The sequence below is a fragment of the Girardinichthys multiradiatus genome, chromosome 14 (genome assembly GCF_021462225.1).
Source record: "Girardinichthys multiradiatus isolate DD_20200921_A chromosome 14, DD_fGirMul_XY1, whole genome shotgun sequence".
NCBI lineage: Eukaryota > Metazoa > Chordata > Actinopteri > Cyprinodontiformes > Goodeidae > Girardinichthys > Girardinichthys multiradiatus.
Window position 1 is genome coordinate 39658811 of NC_061807.1, and position 23983 is coordinate 39682793.

The 23983-nt window shown below is 40.1% G+C and overlaps 1 protein-coding gene and 1 long non-coding RNA gene across 10 annotated transcripts in view; one reads left to right on the forward strand and one right to left on the reverse strand.

Moving 5' to 3' along the window:
* The window catches only part of LOC124880400, a 74370-nt gene extending 67144 nt beyond the window's left edge, over nt 1-7226 (forward strand). The window contains exon 3 of the long non-coding RNA XR_007041325.1: nt 6345-7226. This is a non-coding gene — a long non-coding RNA (uncharacterized LOC124880400). The remainder of the gene's footprint in view (nt 1-6344) is intronic.
* Nucleotides 1-23983, reverse strand: part of nrxn2b (neurexin 2b) — a 960343-nt gene that overhangs the window by 72068 nt on the left and 864292 nt on the right. For all 9 annotated transcript variants that reach the window (XM_047385485.1, XM_047385484.1, XM_047385482.1 and 6 more), the window contains one exon: nt 170-341. In XM_047385485.1, coding sequence (XP_047241441.1) covers nt 170-341 — 172 coding nt within the window. The remainder of the gene's footprint in view (nt 1-169; nt 342-23983) is intronic.

The window sequence follows — 23983 nt, forward strand, 5'->3', positions numbered from 1 at the left end:
CAAAAAATAAAGCCAAATTAAACCACCTTTGAGTAGCACAAGGTGAGGTAACAACTCTTTTCCAAAGCTCCTAGTTTCTCTCTCCACTGTGTTTTCCAACTTATCTGCCAAATTCATTACAGTGATGTTTTAATTGAACTTAACCCCTGAGCGGGGGTCTAGGGCCTACCTGAGGGAAAACGCTCGATGACGGGCTGATTGTCCACCTGAAGTGTGGCATTACCGCCACTGCGTGTGAATCGCACCACATGGTATTTGCCGTCGCTCACCATCACCGCGCTCTCCTCGATGGTGATGTCATCTGTTCCCACGTTGAAGATCACGCCGACCTTCCCCCGTTCCTGCAAATGGAGAACAAAGAGAACTTTGTTAGAAGAGTGCATACAGAGAAATTTAAAAAAGAAAATATAAATCTTCAGAATGGACTGAAAGATTGTGTGAAATCTGTATTCTAATTTCTTTCTATTAACTGAAGACAAAATGGAATATTTTATTTTGTTGGTTAATGCTAATCATCACATCACATTCCTTCTCCTGTGATTCAATTTGATACAATGTCCCTAATTAGCCTCTTGTTCTTTGAATATCTTGACCTGTAAAGCTCTGACGGTCAACCAATGATAAAGAATATGCTACTTGAACAGAAAGCATGTCCAGATATTTTATTAATCCCAAAGCGAAATTAATTATTGTTGTGGCTCATATTATGCAGGTTTCTTTAAAGAGCCGTTGTAGATGCTAAAGGCTGTGGGCAGGAAGGATCTCCTGTAGCGGTCTGTCTTACAGCAGATCTGATGAAGCCTCTGACTGAAGACACTCTGTTGTTGTACAACAGTCTGATGAAGAGGATGCTCAGGGTTCTCTATAATGTTCTTAATTTTACGAATAATCCTTTTTTGCACAATGATCTCCAGAGGTTGCAGATGAATCCCCAGAATAGAGCCAGCCTTCTTTATCAGCTTGTTGAGCTTTTTTAAGTCCCTGGCTCTGATGCTGCTAGCCAGGCAGATGATGGCAGAAGAGATCACACTCTCCACAACAGGCTTATAGAAGATATGCAGCATCTTGTAAAAACGAAATGTCCGAAGCTTCCTCAAGAAGTACAGTCTGCTCTGTCCCTTCTTGTAGACGGTTTCACCATTGCATCTCCACTCCAGTATGTTGTCCAGGTGAACACCGAGGTATTTATACTCCTCTACCATCTACACTTCTCCCATGATGGAAATAGTGTCTGACCTATTCCTGTTTCTCTTAAAATCTACAGTCATCTCCTTTGTTTTATTCAATTTCAAGATGAGATGATTGTTTCCACACCATGCCACAAAGTAGTCCACCACCTTCCTGTACTCAGCTTCTGGTCCATCTGTGATCCACCCCACAACTGCAGAATCATCCAAGTATTTCTGCAGATGACAGGAGTCTGTCTTGTACTGGAAGTCTGAGGTATACAGAGTGAGAAGGAATGGTGAGAGTACAGTCCCCTGTTGTGCTCCTGTGCTGCTGACTACCTGGTTAGACACACAACCCTTCAGTCTCACAAACTGTGGTCTGTTTGTCAGGTAGTCTTTGATCATTTGAGGTGTGACGGGAAAGCTGTGGATCAAAGGAGGGTGGGATATTTGTTTGGCTGTGAGCAGGAGAGAAGAATGCTGAGCTTCCTGAACTAAACTTATTTAGGTCTGGAAGATAATCTAGATATGGTAGATAATGTAGATAATAATAAGATAATGAAGATAATGTTTTACAGCCAAGATCAGGATCAGCTGCTCTCTCACACTGAAACGAGTCAGATCAGGTTGTTTGGGCCTCTGGGCATATGTGTTTGGAGGTTATCATAGCACATAGGTATCAAACTCCAGTCCTTGGGGGCCAGTAAGCTGTAACTTTTAGATGTTCCTCTGCTTCAACACACCTGAATCAAATAATTAGGTCATTAGCAGGACTCTGGAGAACTTGACTGCATACTGAGGAGGAAATGCAGCCATTTGTTTGAGGTGTGTTGGACCAGGGACACATCTAAAAGTTGCAGGACACTGGCCCTCAAGGAATGGAGTTTGACACCCCTGTCATAGCCAATCCCTCTGGTAAGAGGCCCAGAGGCAAACCCAGTACTCAATGGTGGGACGTTACACCCTTTGCAGAGGAGAGGGATGTCCGGTCTACTAGACCTGTTGCCTCCACAACCTGATCTTGGAGGGATGGATGACTTTTAGGATAACATACATTTTTAACCATAACGCTGTTCCAGTTTTAACCATGATTTTACTCAGAGAAATGTCAACAAATACCTCAATAATTTGTAAATAATTTGCAGGGACAGTTATCCATTGGTATTATCAGATGAGAAAAACTGAATATTCTCTATTGTGTATCGATAGATAAACACATGGATAATAAAATGACAGGAAATGCAGAGATTTCCATACACATAAAAAACATTCAATGTATGCAGAAACAGCAGCATACAGACAACAGTGATGTACAGGAGTTTTACAGCTAAATGTAAAAGACAAAACATAATGGCAAGTGGTATTCAATCTCGTGAAGTGTTGGTCTGGTGCTTTCATAAAGAACAGATCAAAAAGGAAAAAAAGTTGCAGAAATCAAGTCTTTCTTGAGTGAGAAGGAAGACCTTTGAAAAAGCCAAAAACTTGACTGATGTTACAGTTTCAATTTATGCCCATGTAAATGTTTTATTTTTAGGGAGTTTAGGCAGCAACCTTTTGCAATTTGAGAACATCATGAGCTCATAGAACTTAACGTGGACTTAAGTTCTGCTAAATTCAACTGAACACAGAAAGCAGACTAGAACAATCAAAGGCTTTGAACTAAGTGTTACAAACACATATTTGTGTCATCTGCATAAAATCTGAGTTAAGCATATGGTAAGTTATCACAAAGAATATCTATGTAAAGAGCAAAGTGCAGGTTTCCCAGGAGCCCTGAGGAACTCATTTGATCTTGGAAGAAAAGAACAAAGGGACTCAGCCTAGTGGAAACACTGTTCAAGTTGAGAAGTTACTTTAAAAAACAGCTTATAGCACTTGCATGTGCTATGTTTTAACTATCAGCACTAAAATCTCTCTTTGAAGTGAGATTTTCACTGGATAGTGGGATTTTTGAAGAAATAATTATGATTGGTAGTTGGTTGACAGATAGAAGTAGATGTAAAATATGGATGGATAAATGACAGCAGTTACCACAAGCATTTATTGTGGCTGAGCCACTCATCATATTTATACACAGGGTAGCTTTGCGTTTTTGTTATCCAGGGCCAAAACTCAATAGATACCCTATTGTATGTTTCTTCAGTGAGGCAAATGCCCTTATATCCAGCAGACTAATGTCTCTATGAGCATCAGATCTCACCCACGTCAGCCTGGTAAAAAGAGACAGCACTTACTGAGGATTCAGGCACCTTTAGTATTCATCTTCCCGGCCGACCCTCCTTCTCTTTCCCATTTATTAGTGTTGACAACTGCCCACTGCTTTGAGTTTATTACAGTCAACCGCCTACTCTACTCTTTCCTCCAGCCAGTTCTGTCCTCTGCCTGCATGGTTCCTATCCTTAGTCCCGGGAAAGGTCAAAATCATTTACAGGCTGGCAGAAAGCCACAGAATAGGGGTGAAGGAGAGAAACAGGGCACATACGAGACAACACAACTGCAGACACACGGTCTGTCTGCCAGTAATTCCTCTGATACAGTTATGCCTTGCACAAACTAAAAGACTCTGCTTGGGTAGCTTCTGCCCAAACCACAGAGAGCAGCGCTTCCTGACTGTCAGAGCAGGTCGAGCTCATTTGCACATGGGGTCACATATGCACGCTGCTCTCTTCTCTCTGCAGCAACAACTTCATTGATTCCATTATCTCATTAGCTATGTGCATTTATTTTGCTGCCTTCCATATGCTGAGAAACTCTGAGGTGAATGCGCAGCTTTTGCTTGCAGCTATATTTCATTATTCATAGCTGATTAAGAGCTTTAAGAAAAACAATAAAACAATGTAATGTTAGCAGAAATGGCAAGTTCATTAAGTAAATAAGCACAGAGGTTGTACAGTGCACTAATGATTAGTGTAATCAGCTAAATGTATGTGCAACTGAAGATCTCAATGGTGCTGTATTTATGGACTGAGCACACTCAGAAAACAGGGCTCACACTTCAGTTTGAGAACAGAAAAGACATTACAGAAGAACAGGAATTAACCCCGGCTCTCGGACACGAACACCAGATTTAGCTGAGCTTTCCTCAGTGGTGCTTGATGGACTTCCACTCAGATGATCTCATTCTGCAAAGAGGTTCAAATAGCAAAGTGCTTCCACCTTCTTAGGTGCCTAATGAATTGATTCATGTTATGTACTAGCCCTCACAGGCTTTCTGCCCACTCCTAATATGGAATCCAAAACTATTATGAAGCGGTTTAAAAAAAAGCACACAAGAATGACAAATCAATCATTGCTAAGATTACTGCAGTCTTTCAGAAACTGCATCACAAGGCACGAAGACGGAGAGGGTTGGTGAAATCCATCTAGATGGAAATACCACAATCATCTCCATTAGGTCTCACATACGGGGCCATAATCACAACACACCTTTGCTTTTGCTTGCAGAATTAATTCAATTTCACAGAGCAAAGCAGAATGAATCTGTGCTATTAAGACTGAAAAGTAGAGAGGAGAGTGAATTTTCGTGCTATTTACACAGAGATTAGCATTTCTGTTCCACAACATTAGGGATCTTCTCCGTGCTGAGGGAATATATCGAGCCCATTACAACGAAAAGCCTCAGGGAACCAGTGCTTTTAAAAAAAATGATTTTAGTGATGCAGTAATGACATTTTAATGGCCATTTCCCTTAAGCGAACATATCTCTAGACACAGAAAGGGGGAAAAACACACTTTGAATGACTGGGTGCAGTCAAGCCTGCAACACTGAAATGAGAGGAGTGCAGGGTAACCTAAAATAAGGCCTGTGTGCTCTTTCAACTCCACCACTTCTCAGCTACTGCTTAGTAGTCTTTAATCTGCTGCAGCTGTCAGACAGCGTCAGGAACTGGGCTCTCACATTTCTCCTCTTTTATCAGGAGGTTAGTTCGTCTAGCTATTCTTTCTGTGGGTCAGTCGGAGGTTCAGGTAGGGCTTTTCACTGCAGACGGATACAGTTTCAATTACATCCAATTTAAATCTCAAGGAAGATGGCATCTCTTTGAGTTGCGAAGCTTCAGTGAAACATTGAAAAATCTACAGTGGCAAGAAGATGAAAAAACGTCCACAGATTGGGAAGAGAGTCAATTTCAGCCAAAATCATTTTTGCTGTCGTGGCTTAAAGCTACAGAAAGAAGGATTTTTATCTGGCGAGTAAAAAATAAGAAATATCAAATACAGCATTTTCCAAAGCATCCGTATCCCTTTAATCTGTATTTTTCGTATTTTGTAAAAACCACAATTTCAGTGTGTTTTATTGGGATTTTATGTGATGGATAAACACAAAGTGTTACATAATTTTAAGTGGAAAGGATCATGAATATCAGTTTTTCTTTTAGAATTAAAAGTGTAAAAAGTAAGGCATGCATTTGTATATATACTGATACCCTTACATAAAATGCTGTGCAACCAATTGCCCCCACAGCGCATCTAATCATGAATAGAGTCCAACTGTGTGTGACTTAATCTCAGTATAAATCCATCGGTTCTGTGAAGGCCTCAGATGGTTTGTTAGAGAATATTCGTTAACTTTGAGTATCATGTAGACAGAAAACAGGTCAGGGAGAAAGCTGTGGACATTTAAAGCAGAATCAGGGAACAGAAAAAAAATCCCAAGCTATCAATGTCCCTTGAAGGATGAGATATTCACTCCATCATCCAAAAATGAGAAACAAAACTGACAAGCTGGGCAGGAGCAACATTGCTCAGAGAAGCTGCTGCTGCCAGAATAACTTTGGAGGAACTGCATAGATCCACAGATCAGTTGGGAGAGTCTCCACACAGCACCTTTTAGTTATAAACCTAATGAAAGAGTGGCAAGAAGAAAGCTATTGTTGAAAGTAAGTCATGAGAAGTTATGCTCTAGATGAGCAAAGCCGATACAGACATACCTCAGAAGACTTGCAGCCATATTTCCAGCTAAAAGTGGTTACTGACTCTGTGGACCTGACTTTTCAGATCTTTATTTAAAAACCATTCATCCTTTTTGTTCCTCTTCAAAACTATGCGCTAAATTGTGCTGGTCTTTTACATTGTAACATGTAAAATGTATAAAGAACACTTTAGTAAAGCACTGTAAGACTTTAAACAATGTTATTTCATTATTTTTGATTGATTGTTTTTCTACTTTTTTCACAGTCTACTCATCAGTCTCCTACAGTAAAGGCTGCCCTCCCTTTCCCCTTTTTCTCAAAGACAAACTAAATTAGTTCTGGAATTCTGCTGTGGAAGCCACAGCAGAGAAAGACCAGCATCGGAATACGGAGAGTGCTTCCGCCTGAAATATTTCAACATGACCTTGCAGCAAGCGAGAGTGCGTGGAGGTAAACGCAGCTGTCGAGAGGGGAATGAGAATGAGGCAGGGACTGCAGTGGGCGTGTGTCTGTATGTGTGTGTATCAGGGTTATCTGGCAGCTTCAGAGAGCTCTTGCTGATCACTGCGAGCAGAAAAGGAAGCACAGAGGGAGGAGGAGGAGCAGACAGAGACACTGTGCAAGACAAGGACAGAGGAAACCTTCATGGTCCTCTAGGGCCTTAAGGTGCTTTGAGATCAAATATCCTTTTGGATGCTTCTTTGTTCCTCCTTGACACACATGGTTAGTCAATTTAGAATGGGTGATAGAAAAAGAGAGACTGTGAAAGTAGTTTTGAAGGTTTCTTTTCTCTGTTTCCTTTAACGGACAGCTCAATTAGGCCGTGCTTCTTCACTAGCAAACCCTAAAGGTTTATCCCCACACACACAGCTCAGCCTCTCCCAATCTGATAAACCAAAAGGAAACAAGTAAGATAGACAGAGAAATTGAATTAATTTAGCATTTTGCTCTGTCAACACATCTCAAGAAACTATCAAAAAAGAGAAAATGAAAAAAACATAGCTGACCAGTTCAGGAATTTGCTGATGTCCATAATTTGCTTTGACATACTTCATATTAATAGTCCCGTGGGGTGGTGGAAATGCAAACTATTCACCTTCTTTCCCATTTCCCCAATAATGATCTATCACAGCCCAGATCTGCCTGAGCCTAACTTGACATGCCAGTGTAAGTATGCCTCTCAGCAATATTTATGTACTTATGAATCAGCCAGTCTAGCTGAGTGAACGGAGACATGCCCAATAAACACATTTTAACAGGATGCTCAACCAAAAGCAACAAGTTCTTATGCGGATGCAGGTGCACATCTGGAGTTTCCTGTGTTGTTATAGCAACTTAATATTTCATACAGACTTACAGCAGAAGCAATGCTTTGCTTAATATTTCAAATATATGTGTAATTTGCAGTTAGGGATAAATATTGGGGGGATTTATTTTGAAGTTATCCCACATGCGCCTGCTACTGAGCCTGATAGACTATCATAAGATATCTCGGCATCTCCCTTTTGAGGGTAATTCTGCCTTTGTATGGGTAATCAGCCTGTCAAAGTGCACGCGTAATGCCTGCAAGTGGAGATCGGCTGTGGCATCTGCTACAAGGAGAACAGCATAGTGAGGCGAATCTTCAGCTTAGAAACTGCAGAGTTACATAAGAACAAAAAATAGGTGGTTGCATAACTTGTAGACTTCTCGCTGGCAAAATCACCCACTTTGTGTTCGCTGAATGTCTTTGGAGTGTTAGGTTGTGGCAGACGACCGAAAACACAAAGCCTGGGTCTAGAACGAGGCAGCAGTTATATAGATCTCCCACTTCATGTCGCGCATCAGTCACCTGAGGTGCTGCTACAGACGGAGCAACGCCTGTGTGGTTGTGATTTGGCTAGCCGAGGAGCACGGGGAAGCTGAAATTGTCAGCCATCAGAGAGGATATGGATGGTTTCACTCACCACACACCTTTTCTCTGTTGCTGCTCAACCAACTCATTTGTATGTATTTGCCGTGATCTCCGGCAGTCACCTTGAGCGGATACCCTCCCCCCCTAAGCACACAAACACACACAAGTACACCACACATCTCTCCATCTTAATAGCACTTTATCTCTCCCCTCCCCTCACTTAAACTCCTCCTATCTTTTCAGCTACGGTGGTCATCTGTTCTTTCTCACCCTGACAACGAAGGCTGGCTGCTCTAATGCCGATTCAGATCTCATTGAACAATCAATGAGTTAGACTAATGTTCTGTGTGTGTAAGCGTATGTGTGTGTGTGTGTGAAGCTGAATTGCTAATCAGAGTGTGACTCATGCTGGGCTTGCCTATTTGTCCTGGAGTACACACAAGCTGGCGGCAAGCCCCGTTACTTCAGGGGGGAGGCAACAGTTCGGCTGACGAAAGAAAGCAAGCGAGATTAATAAATCCGCCAAGAATCAGCATCTTTAAGCCTAATTATAAACTCTTTGTCAGCTTCCAATCTCTGACATGAGTAAAACAATTCATCCTGAGCCGATTCTACAATGTCTGCTGCTGGGATTATCGACGGGATCTTGATGTTCTGTAGCTTTGCCTCACGTCTGACCCCCCGTTCTCTCACGTCTGACTCACACACTTAGATGCAAAGATGAGAACATACTAGGGAGAGGTTACGCTGAGGCCTGCTATACTCCAAAACTGCAGGAGCAAACAGGGATTTTCAAAACTGCTGGAATCTAGATGTTAGTAAGAAGAATGAAGTGGAGGTGCTATTAAGTGGTACTTGTGGGGAAAACAATCAAACCTAATGAGACATGTGATGTGTGAAGCTGCATGTACTGCAGTAACTTGCGCTCAATCTTAAGAGGAAGGATTCTTCTTTGAAAAAGACTAACTGCTAAAAACAGTTAAGCACTAACTAAAGCACCAAGAAGGATGATGATCATGCAGACAACTGAGGAGGATGTGAATGATTCGATTTGGAGGAGCCGGCGTGTCTAAAATGGCATCAGACAGCATAATTGGAGGCATCAGGAGTACAATAACACTGTTATCAGGCAGTTGCCAGAGCATTCAGTAGTCGATTAAAATAATAAATGAAGGTCACCAGACAAAGAAAACGTTGTGTAAATGCATTAGAAAGCATTACCAGCGCTTGAAAGAGTTTGATCGGGGTTGTATTTTGGGTTTGCATGAAATCGGTTTGTCACACTGTGAAATGTCCCGTCCAGTTTGTTATCCTGTGTTGTACAGAAATTCAATTAAATGAGAGCGTTGTTGTCTTAACCAACAAAACAGTTCTGTTGTTGTGTGTGAGCCTGCTTCAGGCAGGAAGTGAGTCCAGTCGTGGCTTTGCAGTTGCATCAATGGCAAGCAAAGAAATGAACCCACACCCTAATGCATTCATTCACTTCTATCTCTTCTCTCCTGCCATGATACAGCCGAGCAGCACAGACGTCTTTAAAATACAAAGGTGATGTTTTTGAGATAAAAAAAAAAAAAACAATAGTATGACAAACTGTGCAATTTACCCCTTGGCACTTCTCGCATCCATTTGTTCTAACATCTGGCCACAGACATCTGTATGCTCCTATATGCTTTAACTACATGATATAATGTAAGTATGACCAGCACTTAACAGATTTTGGATTGTAATTTGGATTTGCCTGAAGCTATCATTTTTTGTTTTTGTTTTCTCATGTACCACTGTTTTTCTAAATGGGACTATTTCATCTTGGTTTTGTAAATGTGTATTGATTTTGTTCAAACTTGAGTTAAAGACCTTATTGGGATGCTGCTGAAATGTGATATATACCCTCTATATATTACTAATCGACAGCATTGCATGAGCATAGGCTTAAAGTCATAGAATTGGAATGAGATGAAGTAACCTCCAGAACTGGGTGATGAATCTTTATTTGATGGTCACGATAAAGTGCATTGCTTACATTCACCTCAGTAAATTGCTTGTTCACATAAACATTTTGAATTCATCCTTTTAATAACCGAGTTATCAAAGGTTTTCAAAAAGCACTCCAACAATCCAACCATTTTATTCAGATCTTTGCAGTTCCACTACTTTAAATAAAGTCTTAAACTTCAAACATGTATCTGGGATGATGGATCTACCTTTCCCTTCTTTGTCACATGAAAGATGAATAAAGCTGAGCTGTGATATTAAGGGAAAATGCATCTTTGGTGCTAAAATAGGCTTGTGATTTACACCCCTAGAATGCTGTCAGGAGCTGTGTGATGGCAGTTTAAATTTATCAAGATGCATAAGTGAAATCTGAACATTTCAAAGAGCAAAGATGTTTTAATGTCAGTGCCTCTTCAGTTCTTCAAAGATGGATGGAAGATAGGAGAGAGAAAGAAGACAAAAATGAGAAGGTTATGAATGTTTGAGACGGAGGGCAGGTCGAGATGGTGATACAAGCAAATGTCGGTAAGAAGCAGGAACGGTGAAAAAGCAGGAGGGCTAGAAGCCACAGCACCGAAGCTGTGTGGGTGTTTATTCCTTTAAGAAAAGTTAGGAGAGGATCTCTGTTACTGTGGCAGTGGAAATCAATGTCGATCCACCCACAGTCCATGTCTTTACCAGGACGGCCCCAGACAAAGGAGATGTTTGCCAATTTGGGTGGGTTATGATAGGACAAAAACTCTTACAATACCTATAAAGTTTCTTGAGCACGTTGGTTTTCTTTTCCAGTCTCTGCTTTCCCGTATAGACTTTGGATTTACTGGCTCCTGTTAATCCTTCACCAGACTCCTTAATATGGCAATAATCCCTGTATCTGCCACAAAGCCTCATTACTCTGCATCATGTTGCCGTGAGAACAAAACAAAACAAGAACCAAAAGCTGACGTGACATTTGATCTGTTTTACAAAAGAAATCAAAACTAACTCCTAACTCTTTTTGAAAATGGCAGTTTGGCCATGTTTCTGCTTTCTATCTTTACACCAACAATCCTTGAGATGTAGTTAGAATTTCACTTTCTCTTGCTTTATCACTATTTCTTTGCCTCCTTCGAGGCTCATCACTGTGTTGACCTGAGTCACTGACATGGCGTTGGAAAATCGGATTGATCCACAAGCTTGTGGGATCTGGGAGTATTGAAAATGGCAGTTTGGCCATGTTTCTGCTTTCTATCTTTACACCAACAATCCTTGAGATGTAGTTAGAATTTCACTTTCTCTTGCTTTATCACTATTTCTTTGCCTCCTTCGAGGCTCATCACTGTGTTGACCTGAGTCACTGACATGGCGTTGGAAAATCGGATTGATCCACAAGCTTGTGGGATCTGGGAGTACAAAGTGATTCCCGGAGAGGCAGGCAGAGAGGGGCGCGTCAAGCAAAAACAAAATAGGATTGTACACTATTCCTGCCTGGCAGCGTAAATATAGTCAGCAAACTGTGAAATGAGATATCGGAGTCCTTGAATATTGTGCATAAGCTGTGTTTTGTTTAGGTGCCTGTGCAATAATAATCCTTTGTGACATTGTACGGGTTAATTCTGTGCCATGGTCACATCTGTCTTACTTGATGTTATAACAAGGCCAACAGATTTTTCAAAATGTGTGAGTAAATCCTTATCACTGAACTAATTTGTGCTCAAACATACTGAGAAAATAAATACAAGAACACAGAAATACAAACAGTTCCCTTCAGAAAATCACATCCAGTCATCATGGCCCTGAATGTCGTTAGGGATTTTAAGGATGCATTTCAAATGTTCCTTTTTGAGATATACAGGAAACCGACAAGAACTGGGTTCACTAGTAAATTTATTGTGGATTTTTCCACAATAGAAAGAAGAAATTTGGGTAAATGTCCCTCAGCAAAATTCAGAAAAAACACTTTTTTCAAGATTATTTTGTGCCACTGGTGGCCCTTCTTCAAGGTAACCAGACAATAAATCAGCAGAGAGAAAAGAGGGGAAGGCTTGCAGCAAAGACAAATGTTGAGAATCAAATGGCAGATGGCTGCATGAGGACATGAAGCCTCTGTATATGAGGCGCCTGATGCTCTGCACGGACCCAGAGAAACCACGGGTGTAGCCATCAACAAGGTTCCAGCATAATTTACCTGTCTTCATATCAGAATTGCACATTCGGAATGGTTGGTTTCCTGGCACAGACCTGACTTACAAACAGTCTATACATTTTCAGTAAGGTTAAGAACAGTCATGAAATGTACTGTTAGCCTACGTTGAGTGAAGAACGTTCTATGGTAACATGGACCAGGACCAAGACCAAGACAGGAGCCCCTGCTCCAGAATCAACATCTTAAAGCTCAACTGATACCTGGACAAGTTTCATGGTCAGAGGAGCAAAAGTTATTTGGCTACAATGATAAATATGAAAACATGTGTGACAAAAGGAAAGGAGGCAGACTACCTCCGATTTCCCCTCAAATTACCAGCTTATTAGTTAAACCTTGGACACAGTTGGATGTTCCAAAAGGACAACAATGCCAAAGCAGGCTAACATTAAGTTTCTGGAATAGCTCCAAACAAAACACTGTTAACATTGTGTGGCCTATGCATAAAAGCCTGGTCTCTGCCAAGAAGCTGACATTTAAACAAACTCTTAATGTCAAATGTCTAGCCAGACCGATCAGGTCCAACCAATTATGCCAAAAGCTTGATAAGGATACCAAAATGTGAAAACGTGCCAAATTTTTACTCTTTTTTTATTAAAGTAGATTTTTTGTGTTTTCACACAATAGCAGTGACAATAGCGAAGGCATATTTGCTGATGATGATTGCAAATAAACTTTTGCCCAGACGTACAGTATTTTGTACCTGAAAAAACATCTTACATTATACTCTAAGAAACAACTGTTCATCTGAAGCTCATCAGTAATACAAAAGAACATTTTCAACATAATTAGAGAATGCCCCATTTAAATTGTGTCCGTTTTTTTTTTTTCTTTCTTATAATAATGCCATATCATTACAGTGTAATTATATAGAACATATAATATAGCTGATATCTGTTTAGTGGAAACATTTTATGAGAAAGGACAGGTCTCAGAGAGCCAGACAGCAGAAGTCAGTAAAGGTTGCGCATATTGGTACACACTGCCAACTTCCTTCTTTATTTTGCCTGTCTGACTTTGTGTAAAGTTATGTGTGAGACATGTGAAATTCTGTTTTGATTGAGTGTTTGTGCTTGTTGCGGAGAGGCCTGTCTCTCTGTGTTGAGGAGAAGCGAGGCAGGCAGCTGGCTCAAATTTGAAGGAAACCCTGACCTTCGGGCAGAATCAAACTAAAATGATTTGTGTCCTGCCTGTTTTCACTTGTGTAGCCTTTCTGTCTTCCAGGCTTCTTTTCCTCTCCTCCTCTCCCTGGAGAGCACATCATGGCTTCTCAGAAACATAACCACTGTCTCTTCAAGCTGGTAACACGGTGCAGGCACTTAATGTGTTGAAATTACATCTCTGGAATCAGTAAGTGCCACAAGGTTTTCTTTCATTACCAAGGTGATACGTTTCTTCACAGGCAAAGGTGATGAACCTCCTACATCTGAGGAAAGTTCACATTCACTCTTTGTATTCCCATGATTTCAACACCTTCACTGTTGCTCTTCTGCTTGCACTGTACAAGTATTTTGTCCAGTGTTAAGAATGGCTCGACAGCACACAAGTTTTTTTTGTCTCCGTGTGAAGGAAATCACTACTTTCTGGTGGAAGTTCTTGCCATTCTGTCCCTCCACCACCATATTCAGCCTCTACAAGTATTTTTTGTCCCATCTTGATGTAAACTCAAACTTAAGAAGTGCCTGTTTGCATAAAGATGTGAGATCATTTTGCATTCTAGTTAAATACAGCCAGTTCACACACATCCCTTTACAGTAGAGACCCCTGTGTGTAATTAAAAAAATCCAGCTGTCCTGTATAAGACCCAGAGGGTTGTTGGAAAACATTAGTGAAAAACAGCATTATAAACACCAAGGAATATAGCAGACAGATCACAGCTAAAGTTGTGCCAACAAAATACAATAGAGTTGTGCCAAAATTTAAAGGAGATTGCAAGGAGAAAGAGTAATGCTGGAACCATTCCACCTTGCGTGTGGCAAGAAAACCGCTTCTACCAAAGTAAGCTGTTTGATTCAAACCCCAGACTGATGAGTGACACATACTGCCCTTCTACCTTTTCCTTCTCCCCATGTGTTACCTAGATAAGTATCCTACTGTCCCTCACCTATTCATCCTGTACCTACAGGTACCCCTGTGGTCTTTTTCCTTTTTGGTCTCTGCGGGCACAGTTTGATGCTGAAGCTGGTAAAGAAGAACGGCTCCTGAGTGTTCAGGCTAATATTTTCCCTGTGCTAAACTGAGCAAACAGGGATAAAGCAAACACGTCTGTCCTTGGCTGGCTGCTTAGTTGTCCTTTCACTCCCGTATTGTCTATCCAGCGCTGCTGTGGAGCTCACCGCTGGCTGATCAAGGCTCACACACAGAGCGCACACGATGTTTTTAAGCAAACCACCAGAATAGCGATAAATCTGATACCATAATCTGTTTCTGATGTATGTCTTTCTAAATCAGGGTGTGAGGATTATTATTAGCTACACCTGTGCAATCCTATTGCTTTCAAGCCAGCAGTTCTACAAAGGCAACATTTATAAATTTGCACGTTTCTGATGTACACAAAAGGAAGCTTTGAACACCTTTTATGGTGTACAGTTCTTGTTCACTACTAATATTTCCCATCATAGTTGAATGCAGTGAATGTAAACAAATAAGGTGGACAGTAACAACAATACAGCAAAGCCAACGCTACTTTGAAACCCATGAGTTCAAACCATGAATGATACAAAAGTCTTAACCTAATTTCTTTATATTTTGCTGCAGATTAGCCAGTAGCTGCGTTTCCATTGACCATCAAATTGCGCAAATTTTAATTCCGAAAAAAAAAAATCATTTGGAAACACAGCACTTTCGAAAAAAATCCAGTTTTCGATAAAACGTTTTTGAGCTAGAGTGAGGTGTTTTTTTTGGCCGTATTGAAATTGGTGTATTTTGCAAAACTGCAATGGAAACACTTTTTTCTCATCACACGAGTCACGTGATCAACAACCGGTTGGTACTACTGGCCTGAAAAGATGACAGGATGTAGTAGGAGGACGATAGTGCTGCATGTTTGGATTCACCAGGAGACGAAGTATTTTTTTAATTTGGTTTGCTACAGCGGCATTACCAGCATTTTAGATTCCAAAAAGCAAAGAAATGCAAGCATTTACCAAGATCTTGAAATGGCCATCTGTCACCGCCATGTTTTTTAATAAGTTATTGCGTAAACAAACTTATTCTTGTGTGATTTTAGTTGTATTTCTTAATTAATGGAAACACCGCAATTGCGAAATTGTTTTTTTGACATTGGCAGAATATCGACAACGTTTTGCGCACATTTGCAATGGAAACGCAATAACTGATAATTACTCAGAAATGGTTCTTCAGACTTTCCACCAAATGTAGTTTGATTTCAAAGCATTGAAGATTTGCTTAAAGGCATCTATTTCTGATTAGAATATCAAGATTTGAGCCATTAACACTGAAGTGAAATTGTGTATTTTTGAGAAAATATTCTTTTTATTCTATAATGGTACAGCCTCCATTTACATCAAGGGAATAATATCAGTTTTATTTGGCGCAGATTAAGGAAATTCTTTTGAACCTCTCAAGCAACATTTCTAACACCAACACTGACTAAATGTTGCTGTTCAAGCAGTAGGTGTTGCTACACTTCATTAGAAGGTGTTTTTTTCCTCTATAAAAAACAGCTCTGTTTACTGTGACATTTCTCTCAGGTATTAAGATGCCATATTTTTGTTAAAGGTACCTGAAAAAAGCAACAGATACATTTTATGCTGCTGGGATGATAATATGTACAAAACATTTTGGATTTTATGTTATTAGCTAACACAAAGAGGTGCATAATTGTGAAGTGGAATATAAATCTGTGGCTGCTTGTTCTCAAATATTCTCAAACAAACCTCTGAGGTCTTCACAGAACAGCTGGATTTCTGTTAGGATTATATTATGCACAGGTTTGTAATTTGTTTCATCATGTGGGAACCTCACAATAATTGTTTTTGAAGTAAATCCACCACATTGATCAAACATTAATCAAACATCAGAAGTAACATTGTTAAGAGTACCAAGTGCTACAATTCCCTCCCTGCATGACCAAGCCGATTACCTGTCTGCTGAATTTCTAAAAGAGAGACAATCCAAGCCAAACCTAAGGCTTCCCCATGGTTGTCATTCTTGAAATGTGTGGGATTTATATAAATGCTGGAGATCTTAAAACTGGAGAAATGTTCTTGATTTCATTGCGTCTTCTCAGACAGTAACTCAGAAAAGCAGTTGATGTGAACTCATCTTTGGTTAGTGCATGGATTGAAAACAAATAGGCTCCAATCCGATCTAACACTGTGATATTATCATAAGTAATTCATCTGATCTAATATCAAATGAATTACTGATCTGGTATATTTGGTTTGAGAAGAGGATACCCTTCATACGAAGAGAAAAAGCCCAAAAATGTTGCTCAGGGGGAGAAGTTAATTTTGCAGCTGACATGATAGAGACAGTGCACCATCCAGCAGTATTTTATGCAAACTAAAGTGGTGATTATTAATCACCGCTGTAGATGATAATGACACCGTTTAAATTTTCTAGCTTCTAGGTCAAAATGAATTGCTTGTTAGAATCTACAAAGGCGTATGATAAATTAAATGAGCCATTAGAGAAACGACAAAGCCTGTATGCTACAGTTCATTATCCACCTGGGCCACAACAAAAGCACAAATTACTGTTGTTCCAAGTTACTTCTGTGATCCCAATGCTGCAATTACAGACTCAACGAGATTTTGGAATGTGCAAGACACAACCAAAGTTAACTGACCATGCACACTTATCCATTAGCACTCCCTAAATGTTGCAGTTAAAGGCCTATAAATTCCACAGATAAGCGAGGAGAAAACATTAATGGATAAATGAACGTCTGCTTTGGATAAACTGAGTTTTATACTAAATAGGCCCAAAGCAAGTAGTGAGCTGAGAGATGTGTAATATTATCATGCAGCAGCCAGCAACAGATAATGAATAATTAAATGTATAAATTGCTTTCTTTTAACCTTTGGCCCGTGTAACACCTGGGTGACTGCTGTGACAGTCATGTATAATGTGGATAAAATCTTTGAAATATACTGATGGAATCACCTGGTGAGAAAGGAAATATACTGTAGCTCTGAACTCATGCTGCCTGAACAGTGAGTGAAAATGGTGTCCTGATGTGACATCAAGGTTAATCATTGGAGTGTTTGAGTCTAAGCTGTTTTTAAAAGGCCCTGGTATGGATGTTTGAGGCCCCTTTAAAAATAAAATATTGGGGCATGGTGCTGGTGGTGTAGGGGTTAAGCGTGCGACCCATGTATAGCGGCTACAATCATCAAAGCGGCCATCCGGGTTCAAGTCCTGGACTCAGAGACCTTTGCCTAATGTCTTCTCCCTCTCTCTCCCCCATTTCCTGTCTGCCTACTGTTGGAAAATTTGAAAAATAAAGGCTCTAGTGCCGCAAAAAAAAAATGTTGTGGCACCTACAAAGTTGCTCAAATAGTATGAGACGCTGTCACTGCCAGTGCCGTTGGGGTTTGTGTGAGTTTTGTTTACATTGGAGACGTAAATCTTCAAGGACATCAGCTTTAACTGAATAAAAGAGGCGAACAATACTGCGGTGAATGTTTAGTCTCTGAATTGAACCCTCTCAGTATCGAGTGTGTGAGAAGTATGGTGCGGCATTAGTGCCAAAAAAGACTATTGCACACCTAGTAGTGGCTACTTCCTTGTTGCAGTCAATCCTTAATCCTTTTTTAAAACGCTAGTCACTAGCCTCTTCAATGCTAACGCTAGCCTCTCCAGTGCTAGTGCCAACCTATCTGTGCTAATGGATAGCAGAGGAAGTAGCTGATCCAGTAGGTGACCAACCTAAGCATGCTAGTCACCAGCCTCTACAAACCTAACAGCGCCAGCTGCTGAGTTACCGGTACCGGCCACTGAGTTCCATAAGTGGCCTATCATTAATCAGATCAGTAGCTGACTTCGGAATGAATATAGCCTCCTGCAACAAGGAAGTAACCACCGCTGGGTGTGTAATAGTCTTAATTTTGGCCCTAATACCATAGAGAAGGCAAAACGAGACTCAACCACTGTCAACCTGTCACTGCCTCCAACTCATTACCAATTTACTGTATTTAATAACAACAAAAAGAAGACCATAGCCAACTAATCACTGCATCCCCCAGACCTTTTAAAAATGCTAATAACAATGCAAAGTCATCTAAAATGTGGGGTTGTATACAAGTACTCACACCCCTGGAACTTTTTTTTACATTTTCATACATAACTTCTGTGTGTTGTATTGGGATTTTATGTGATAGACTAACACAAAGTAGTGCCTTATTGTAACATGGAAAGAACAATGATACATGGTTTTCAAATAGTGTGCTGCGTTCATTTAAATCCGGCTCCCCTGAGGACATTCTTTATATAACCACATTTCACTGCAGGGACAGCTGCAAGTCTTTAACTGTAAGTCTGTATCATCTAGACACTGATATTTAATTAGGAAAATAGCTAAAGCTCAGCCAGATTGGAGGGAGAGTATCTTTCAACAACTTATAAATCTTGCTGCAGACTTTGAATTGGATTAAAATCTCGACATTGATTGTACCATTCTAACACAGTAATTTGCAGTGATATAACCCATTCTCTATTTTATCTCTGGTATGTTTGAGGTTGTTGTCTTGCTGGAAGGTGAACCCTCACCCCAGTCTTTAGTCTTTTGCAGCCACAGCAACATTTTTTAGTACTGTTATTAGCTACATCCAGCTTAAGGTGGATGGATCTTGGTATGTGTGTCATGCTTTTTCCATTGTAAAAAGATGGTTAGAACAGGGGTTGTGTGACATGTTTAAAGGTCAAGATTTTGACCTTTCTAAACCTCTCCACAACTTTCTCCCAGACCTGTCTGCTATGTTCCTTGGTCTTAATTGTTTTATTTGTTCACTCCAATTTTCTAAAAAACTATGCTTTTCACATAACAGCTTTATTTATACTGAGCTTAAGTTAACACAGGCAAAAGGGAACTCTGTGATTGCTTTAGTCCACTTGCAAGAGCATTTGAATTTACAGAGGACAGTTTTGGAAATGCAAAGCTTGAATAACGTCTAAGAACAACTTTTACAATATGAGAGTTATATTAACAGAGTCATATTATAATGCTAATGTAACTATTTCTGCAGCATGTGACTGAGGGCACATTTTATGCCTACTGTAACTGTAAGAGCTCTCTCAAATCAGATGCGATTGTAATTTTTCTTTGAAAGAATGATTCTTCAAGTTCCAAGTTGGAAATAACAGAAGAATTAATCTTGAGCTTTGCCCAGAGTTCATTATTTACTATGGCTAATATGGTTCATATGGAATGGAATGAAACTTGCAACTATAAAGATTCTTTTACCTCTTCTGACGGTTTGTATCTCTTTAAATCAGTGGCACAGATACAATCTATATTTGTGAACATGTTGCTTTAGTGTTTGAAGGCATAGCATAAGGCGAAACATGTTGTTGTTGGCTTGATAATAATAACAAGCCCCACAACAACACATTAAATATGCTCTACTACTTTACCTAGAAGTGCCCACAATCCAGACTTTATTAGTAATAGCATCATCTAAAAGCAACTCATTGCACTGCTGTATTTAGAGGTAGCAAAATAAATGGGGAACAGAATTAAAATACTCTTTCATACCGGGGTTTTTATTTACGAAAGATTTTGAATACCTTGTGTCATGTTCATTCTGCTTCACAATCACGCACCCCTCTGTGAACTTCTTTACTAGATAAAATCACTTTTGTTCTTAAATGATGTGTTTTAGTGGGAACAAGTGAAAAAAAGGTGTGAAATCTTTTTGACAGCTAAGTTCAGGAAGGATCTGGGAAAGATTTCCCATAATCATCAGTACTCCTGGAAATGTCACCTTAAAGAATATCTCATGTGCTGCAGCTCCCCACACAAACTCTTGCTTACTTCATAAAACACCTCCTTGCGAATAAACACACGTTCATACATGCGTGGGTGGCTTCTTTTGCCAGGTGAGACCCTGCATCCCCAGCAGGCGATAAACACTGCATGTGTCTCCAGCCGCAGGTGCTCTGTCCTCCTTTGCTGTGTTGCCATAGCAACCCCACCGTGCCGGTTCAGTGGCCGTCAGCCATGATGAATCATATGCCAAGAAAATGATAGGACAGTGATAGCAAACACTTATAGCCAGGCCTTCAATTTGTTCTTTTTCTTTCCCTCCTCAATACACCCACTGCACATATATACTGTATGTCAAAGCACAAGTGTTTCCAACACAAACACGTACACACACACACACATACACACACACGCACGCACGCACGCACACGCACACACACACACCATCTGTAGAAGAATTAATGGTCACACTCTAAAGTGACAGAAAGGAATAACTTGGTGTAAACATCGCTTTGCTGCTTCCTGACAATCCAATCAATAACCCTCTCACTAGGAGCATTGCTATAGGTGACAGTGTGTATGTAGATATGTGTGGGTATGAATGCAAAAGCAGATATATGCCATTATAAAGTTGTAGGAACAATACAGAAGCACAGGATGACATTCTCTCCAGATGTAGGCCCTAGCCAAGTTTTGCTCTAACTTCCTTTAGTACAAATTTAGGGATAAGGTATTCTGTATAAAAATGCACATAGGGTGATATTGCTTTCGCTTTCTGCAGCGTTGACATCCTAAAAATAATCTGGCAGTGATTAATTAATCGCTGGAACAGCTTTTATTACGAGAGTCATTAAATATCAGTATTAAAGTCTCAAAATAAAATAAAAACAACTCTTTAAATATAAGTTAAACCATCACATGACTTTTAAAGCAAAGGCTTTAATGCTTTTCTAATGTCCTGTTGGAGCTAGCTGAACATATTGAGGAGCTACATGTGGAGATTTGTCTTCTGCTGATGTTTTGGATTCTGTCCTCTATACCAGAGATTTAGAGGAGCTACAGAAGATTTAGTTTGAGATAGAAAAGCATTTGTATAAATATTAAATGGTATCTGTGCATGTATGTTTGTTCATACATGCACATGATCATGGGAAAACAATATATTTTGGTGTTTGCCTGCATGTTTGCATATGTACGATCATGGTAAAAAAAGTAAGTATATTCTATGTTAAATCTAGTGTTTGTACATATACATAGTGTTTACGTTAAGTGCCCAGATTATAACATGTCATTATTTTATGAATAAACATACTGGTAAATGCTATTAAATAAAGCTAAGTGTCATCCTGCTGTCCAACTGAAAAAACATCAGACTGCAAACTGCCTCCTGATATTTATAGATACAGTTAGAAACGTTCCTTCTATTGGGCTGAGCTGGAAATAAATACCTATTTTTTTATTCTGGCTAAAAATGATCTGCACTTTCCAAATCCTAAACAATGCTTACTCCAATCAATAAATATCTCATTTGGCTTCAACATAGCAAATATATTTTGGATGAATTTATCTTTATTAAATTCCTTCATCCTTCCGTGACCTTCTAAGCTGTAAAGGTAATTTTGATGTGCCGTTCCAAACACATGGGACTCTGCAGACTGTTTGTGCAATATTTTTTATACTCCCCTCCCACACCACCAACCTCGCCCTTCCCACAAATATCCTTTATCAGCGGGCAGCATTATCACAGGCCCGCATTCCCGGCTCCTGTCCAGCTTCAGATTGCTTTGCCAGTGGGAAAGCCCACCTTGATCAGGTCACTGGGAAGGACGCCAGTGTTCACTGTGCTCACACATGCCCGCCCTGACCTGTGGCGGCATACAGCAGGGAAGTGGAAGCGTAAAGGTTGGTGAGAGCTTGGGTCCCGCTGCTAACTGCTCAGGTCAGGTTCTGCTGGGACCACACATATGTAATATGGATGAATGTAAGCAAACATATGGAGATGGAGTACTCAGAAAGGACCATGTATATAGTACAACACAGCTTGTGTATATAACTGGCACACATACAGAGAGAATTTATGAGACTCTGCTGCTGGTTATTTACAGGCAGTGCTCTGCTCTATTTACTGTCTATAACTGCAGACTGTTGGCCTTGTTTAGTGCTGCTGGTGCAGAACCACTTATTGCAGTATAGGCCCACATGTGTGTCGCACCCCCTCGCTCCTGCTTACAGCCGCAAAACCCACATTGCTATAAATCCAGCATGATTTAAAATAAGTCACTATTTACTCTTGCTCCCTGTATGTGTCAGACCACATCTCTGATGCATTAAACAAAAATGTCAAGACTCTTGGGAGGATCCTTGGCAACCCTAAATGAATAAACACATCTTACATTAAATGTGAACTAGAGGTCAACCCAGCTGCTCCAGTTTACCACTCTGAGAACCGTGGTGGCGCATACGAGAGCCTTCTCACACCACAGTCAGACACCCGCTCCTCACCTCTTAAAACTCCTATCCAGGCATCTTATCAGACAATCAGGCAGAAAAGCCTCCCTTCCACTATAGAGCTTATCACTCTGCCACCACCACCTTCAAATGATTGTCTGGAGCCGCAGATGGATGGAGGGAACAAGTGCAAGGAAGATGAGAGGGGGGAGAGAGAGTAAAAATCAGCAAATCAGACATAAAAAGCAGAGCAGTATCAAATGCGTTTTTTTGAAATATCTGTCATTTCCATTGTAAAATCAACCTCTGAGTCTCATCTCCCTGCATCACTTAATACTTTTCCAGTGCATGGGGACATTTAAAAATGGAGAAGAAGAAGATGGATTTTAAGATGCAGATAGCTGGGGTATAAAACTGGATATTAAATAATTGAGCATGTGTTATCTAATGTGCCATACACAGGGTTTTGCTTGTAGGCCAGAAAGATTCTGGTCCCATCTGACTAGAGCACATCCTTCCACCAGTTGTTGTGCCTTGCACCAGCCATTCTGTTTTAATAGACATCTGTGTCATTGTAGGTTTGAAGGTGTTCCATAATTGTTCTCTTTCTGAATGGTCCATGAGATGTTTAAAGCTTGGGATATTGTTTATCATCCTAAGTCTGCTTTATTGAGATTAAAGGCAGTTGGTTGCACTGGACTTTATTTAGGAGTGTCAGAATCAAGGAGGCTGAATAGATTTTATTTGTAAAGGAATTTAAAAAAACATGTCATTTCCTTACTCTTCTGAACTGTGTCCTTAGTACTTTTGTTTAACACTTAACATTCCAATAAAATACATTCAAGTGTGTAGTTAAACGTATATGGAAAAGTATAAGGGGTATGAACATTTCTGCAAGACACTAGAATTATGTTTATTGTACTAATTTAGAAAGTGTTAAATCTTGTATCTCTAAGGGTGTTTTTGTATTTAACTTAAGGTTTTATGCTGGACCAGCTATCTTTCAAATAAACGTTTGTGCTATTTTGAAGCTCGTGTCATTTTCATGCCAATTACCTAATCTGAGTCACATTTGGCCCCTTTTTCCTCAGTTATGTCACCTTTTTTCTCGCCGGTTCATTGTGAAACTTACATCTGAGTCATGCCTTATTGATCTGTGGCGGAGTTTAGTCATCCTGAGTCAGTGCCATCTGTCCCTAAAAACTCCTAACTTTTCTTATTTGGGTCAAACCTTTTACAGAATATCTGCACTCATCAAAGTTACATTGGAGAGAAAGAAAAGTTATGTTCCAATTTGGGGTTGAAATGTTCTCAGATCTTCTGCATCGGTTTCGATAAGATCTTCCAGGATGAAGACAGAAAAAATAGTTGACATGAGATTAAACATTTCTCTATGTCCCAATATGGCCTGTGAATTTTCATTGTGTCAAGGCTCAG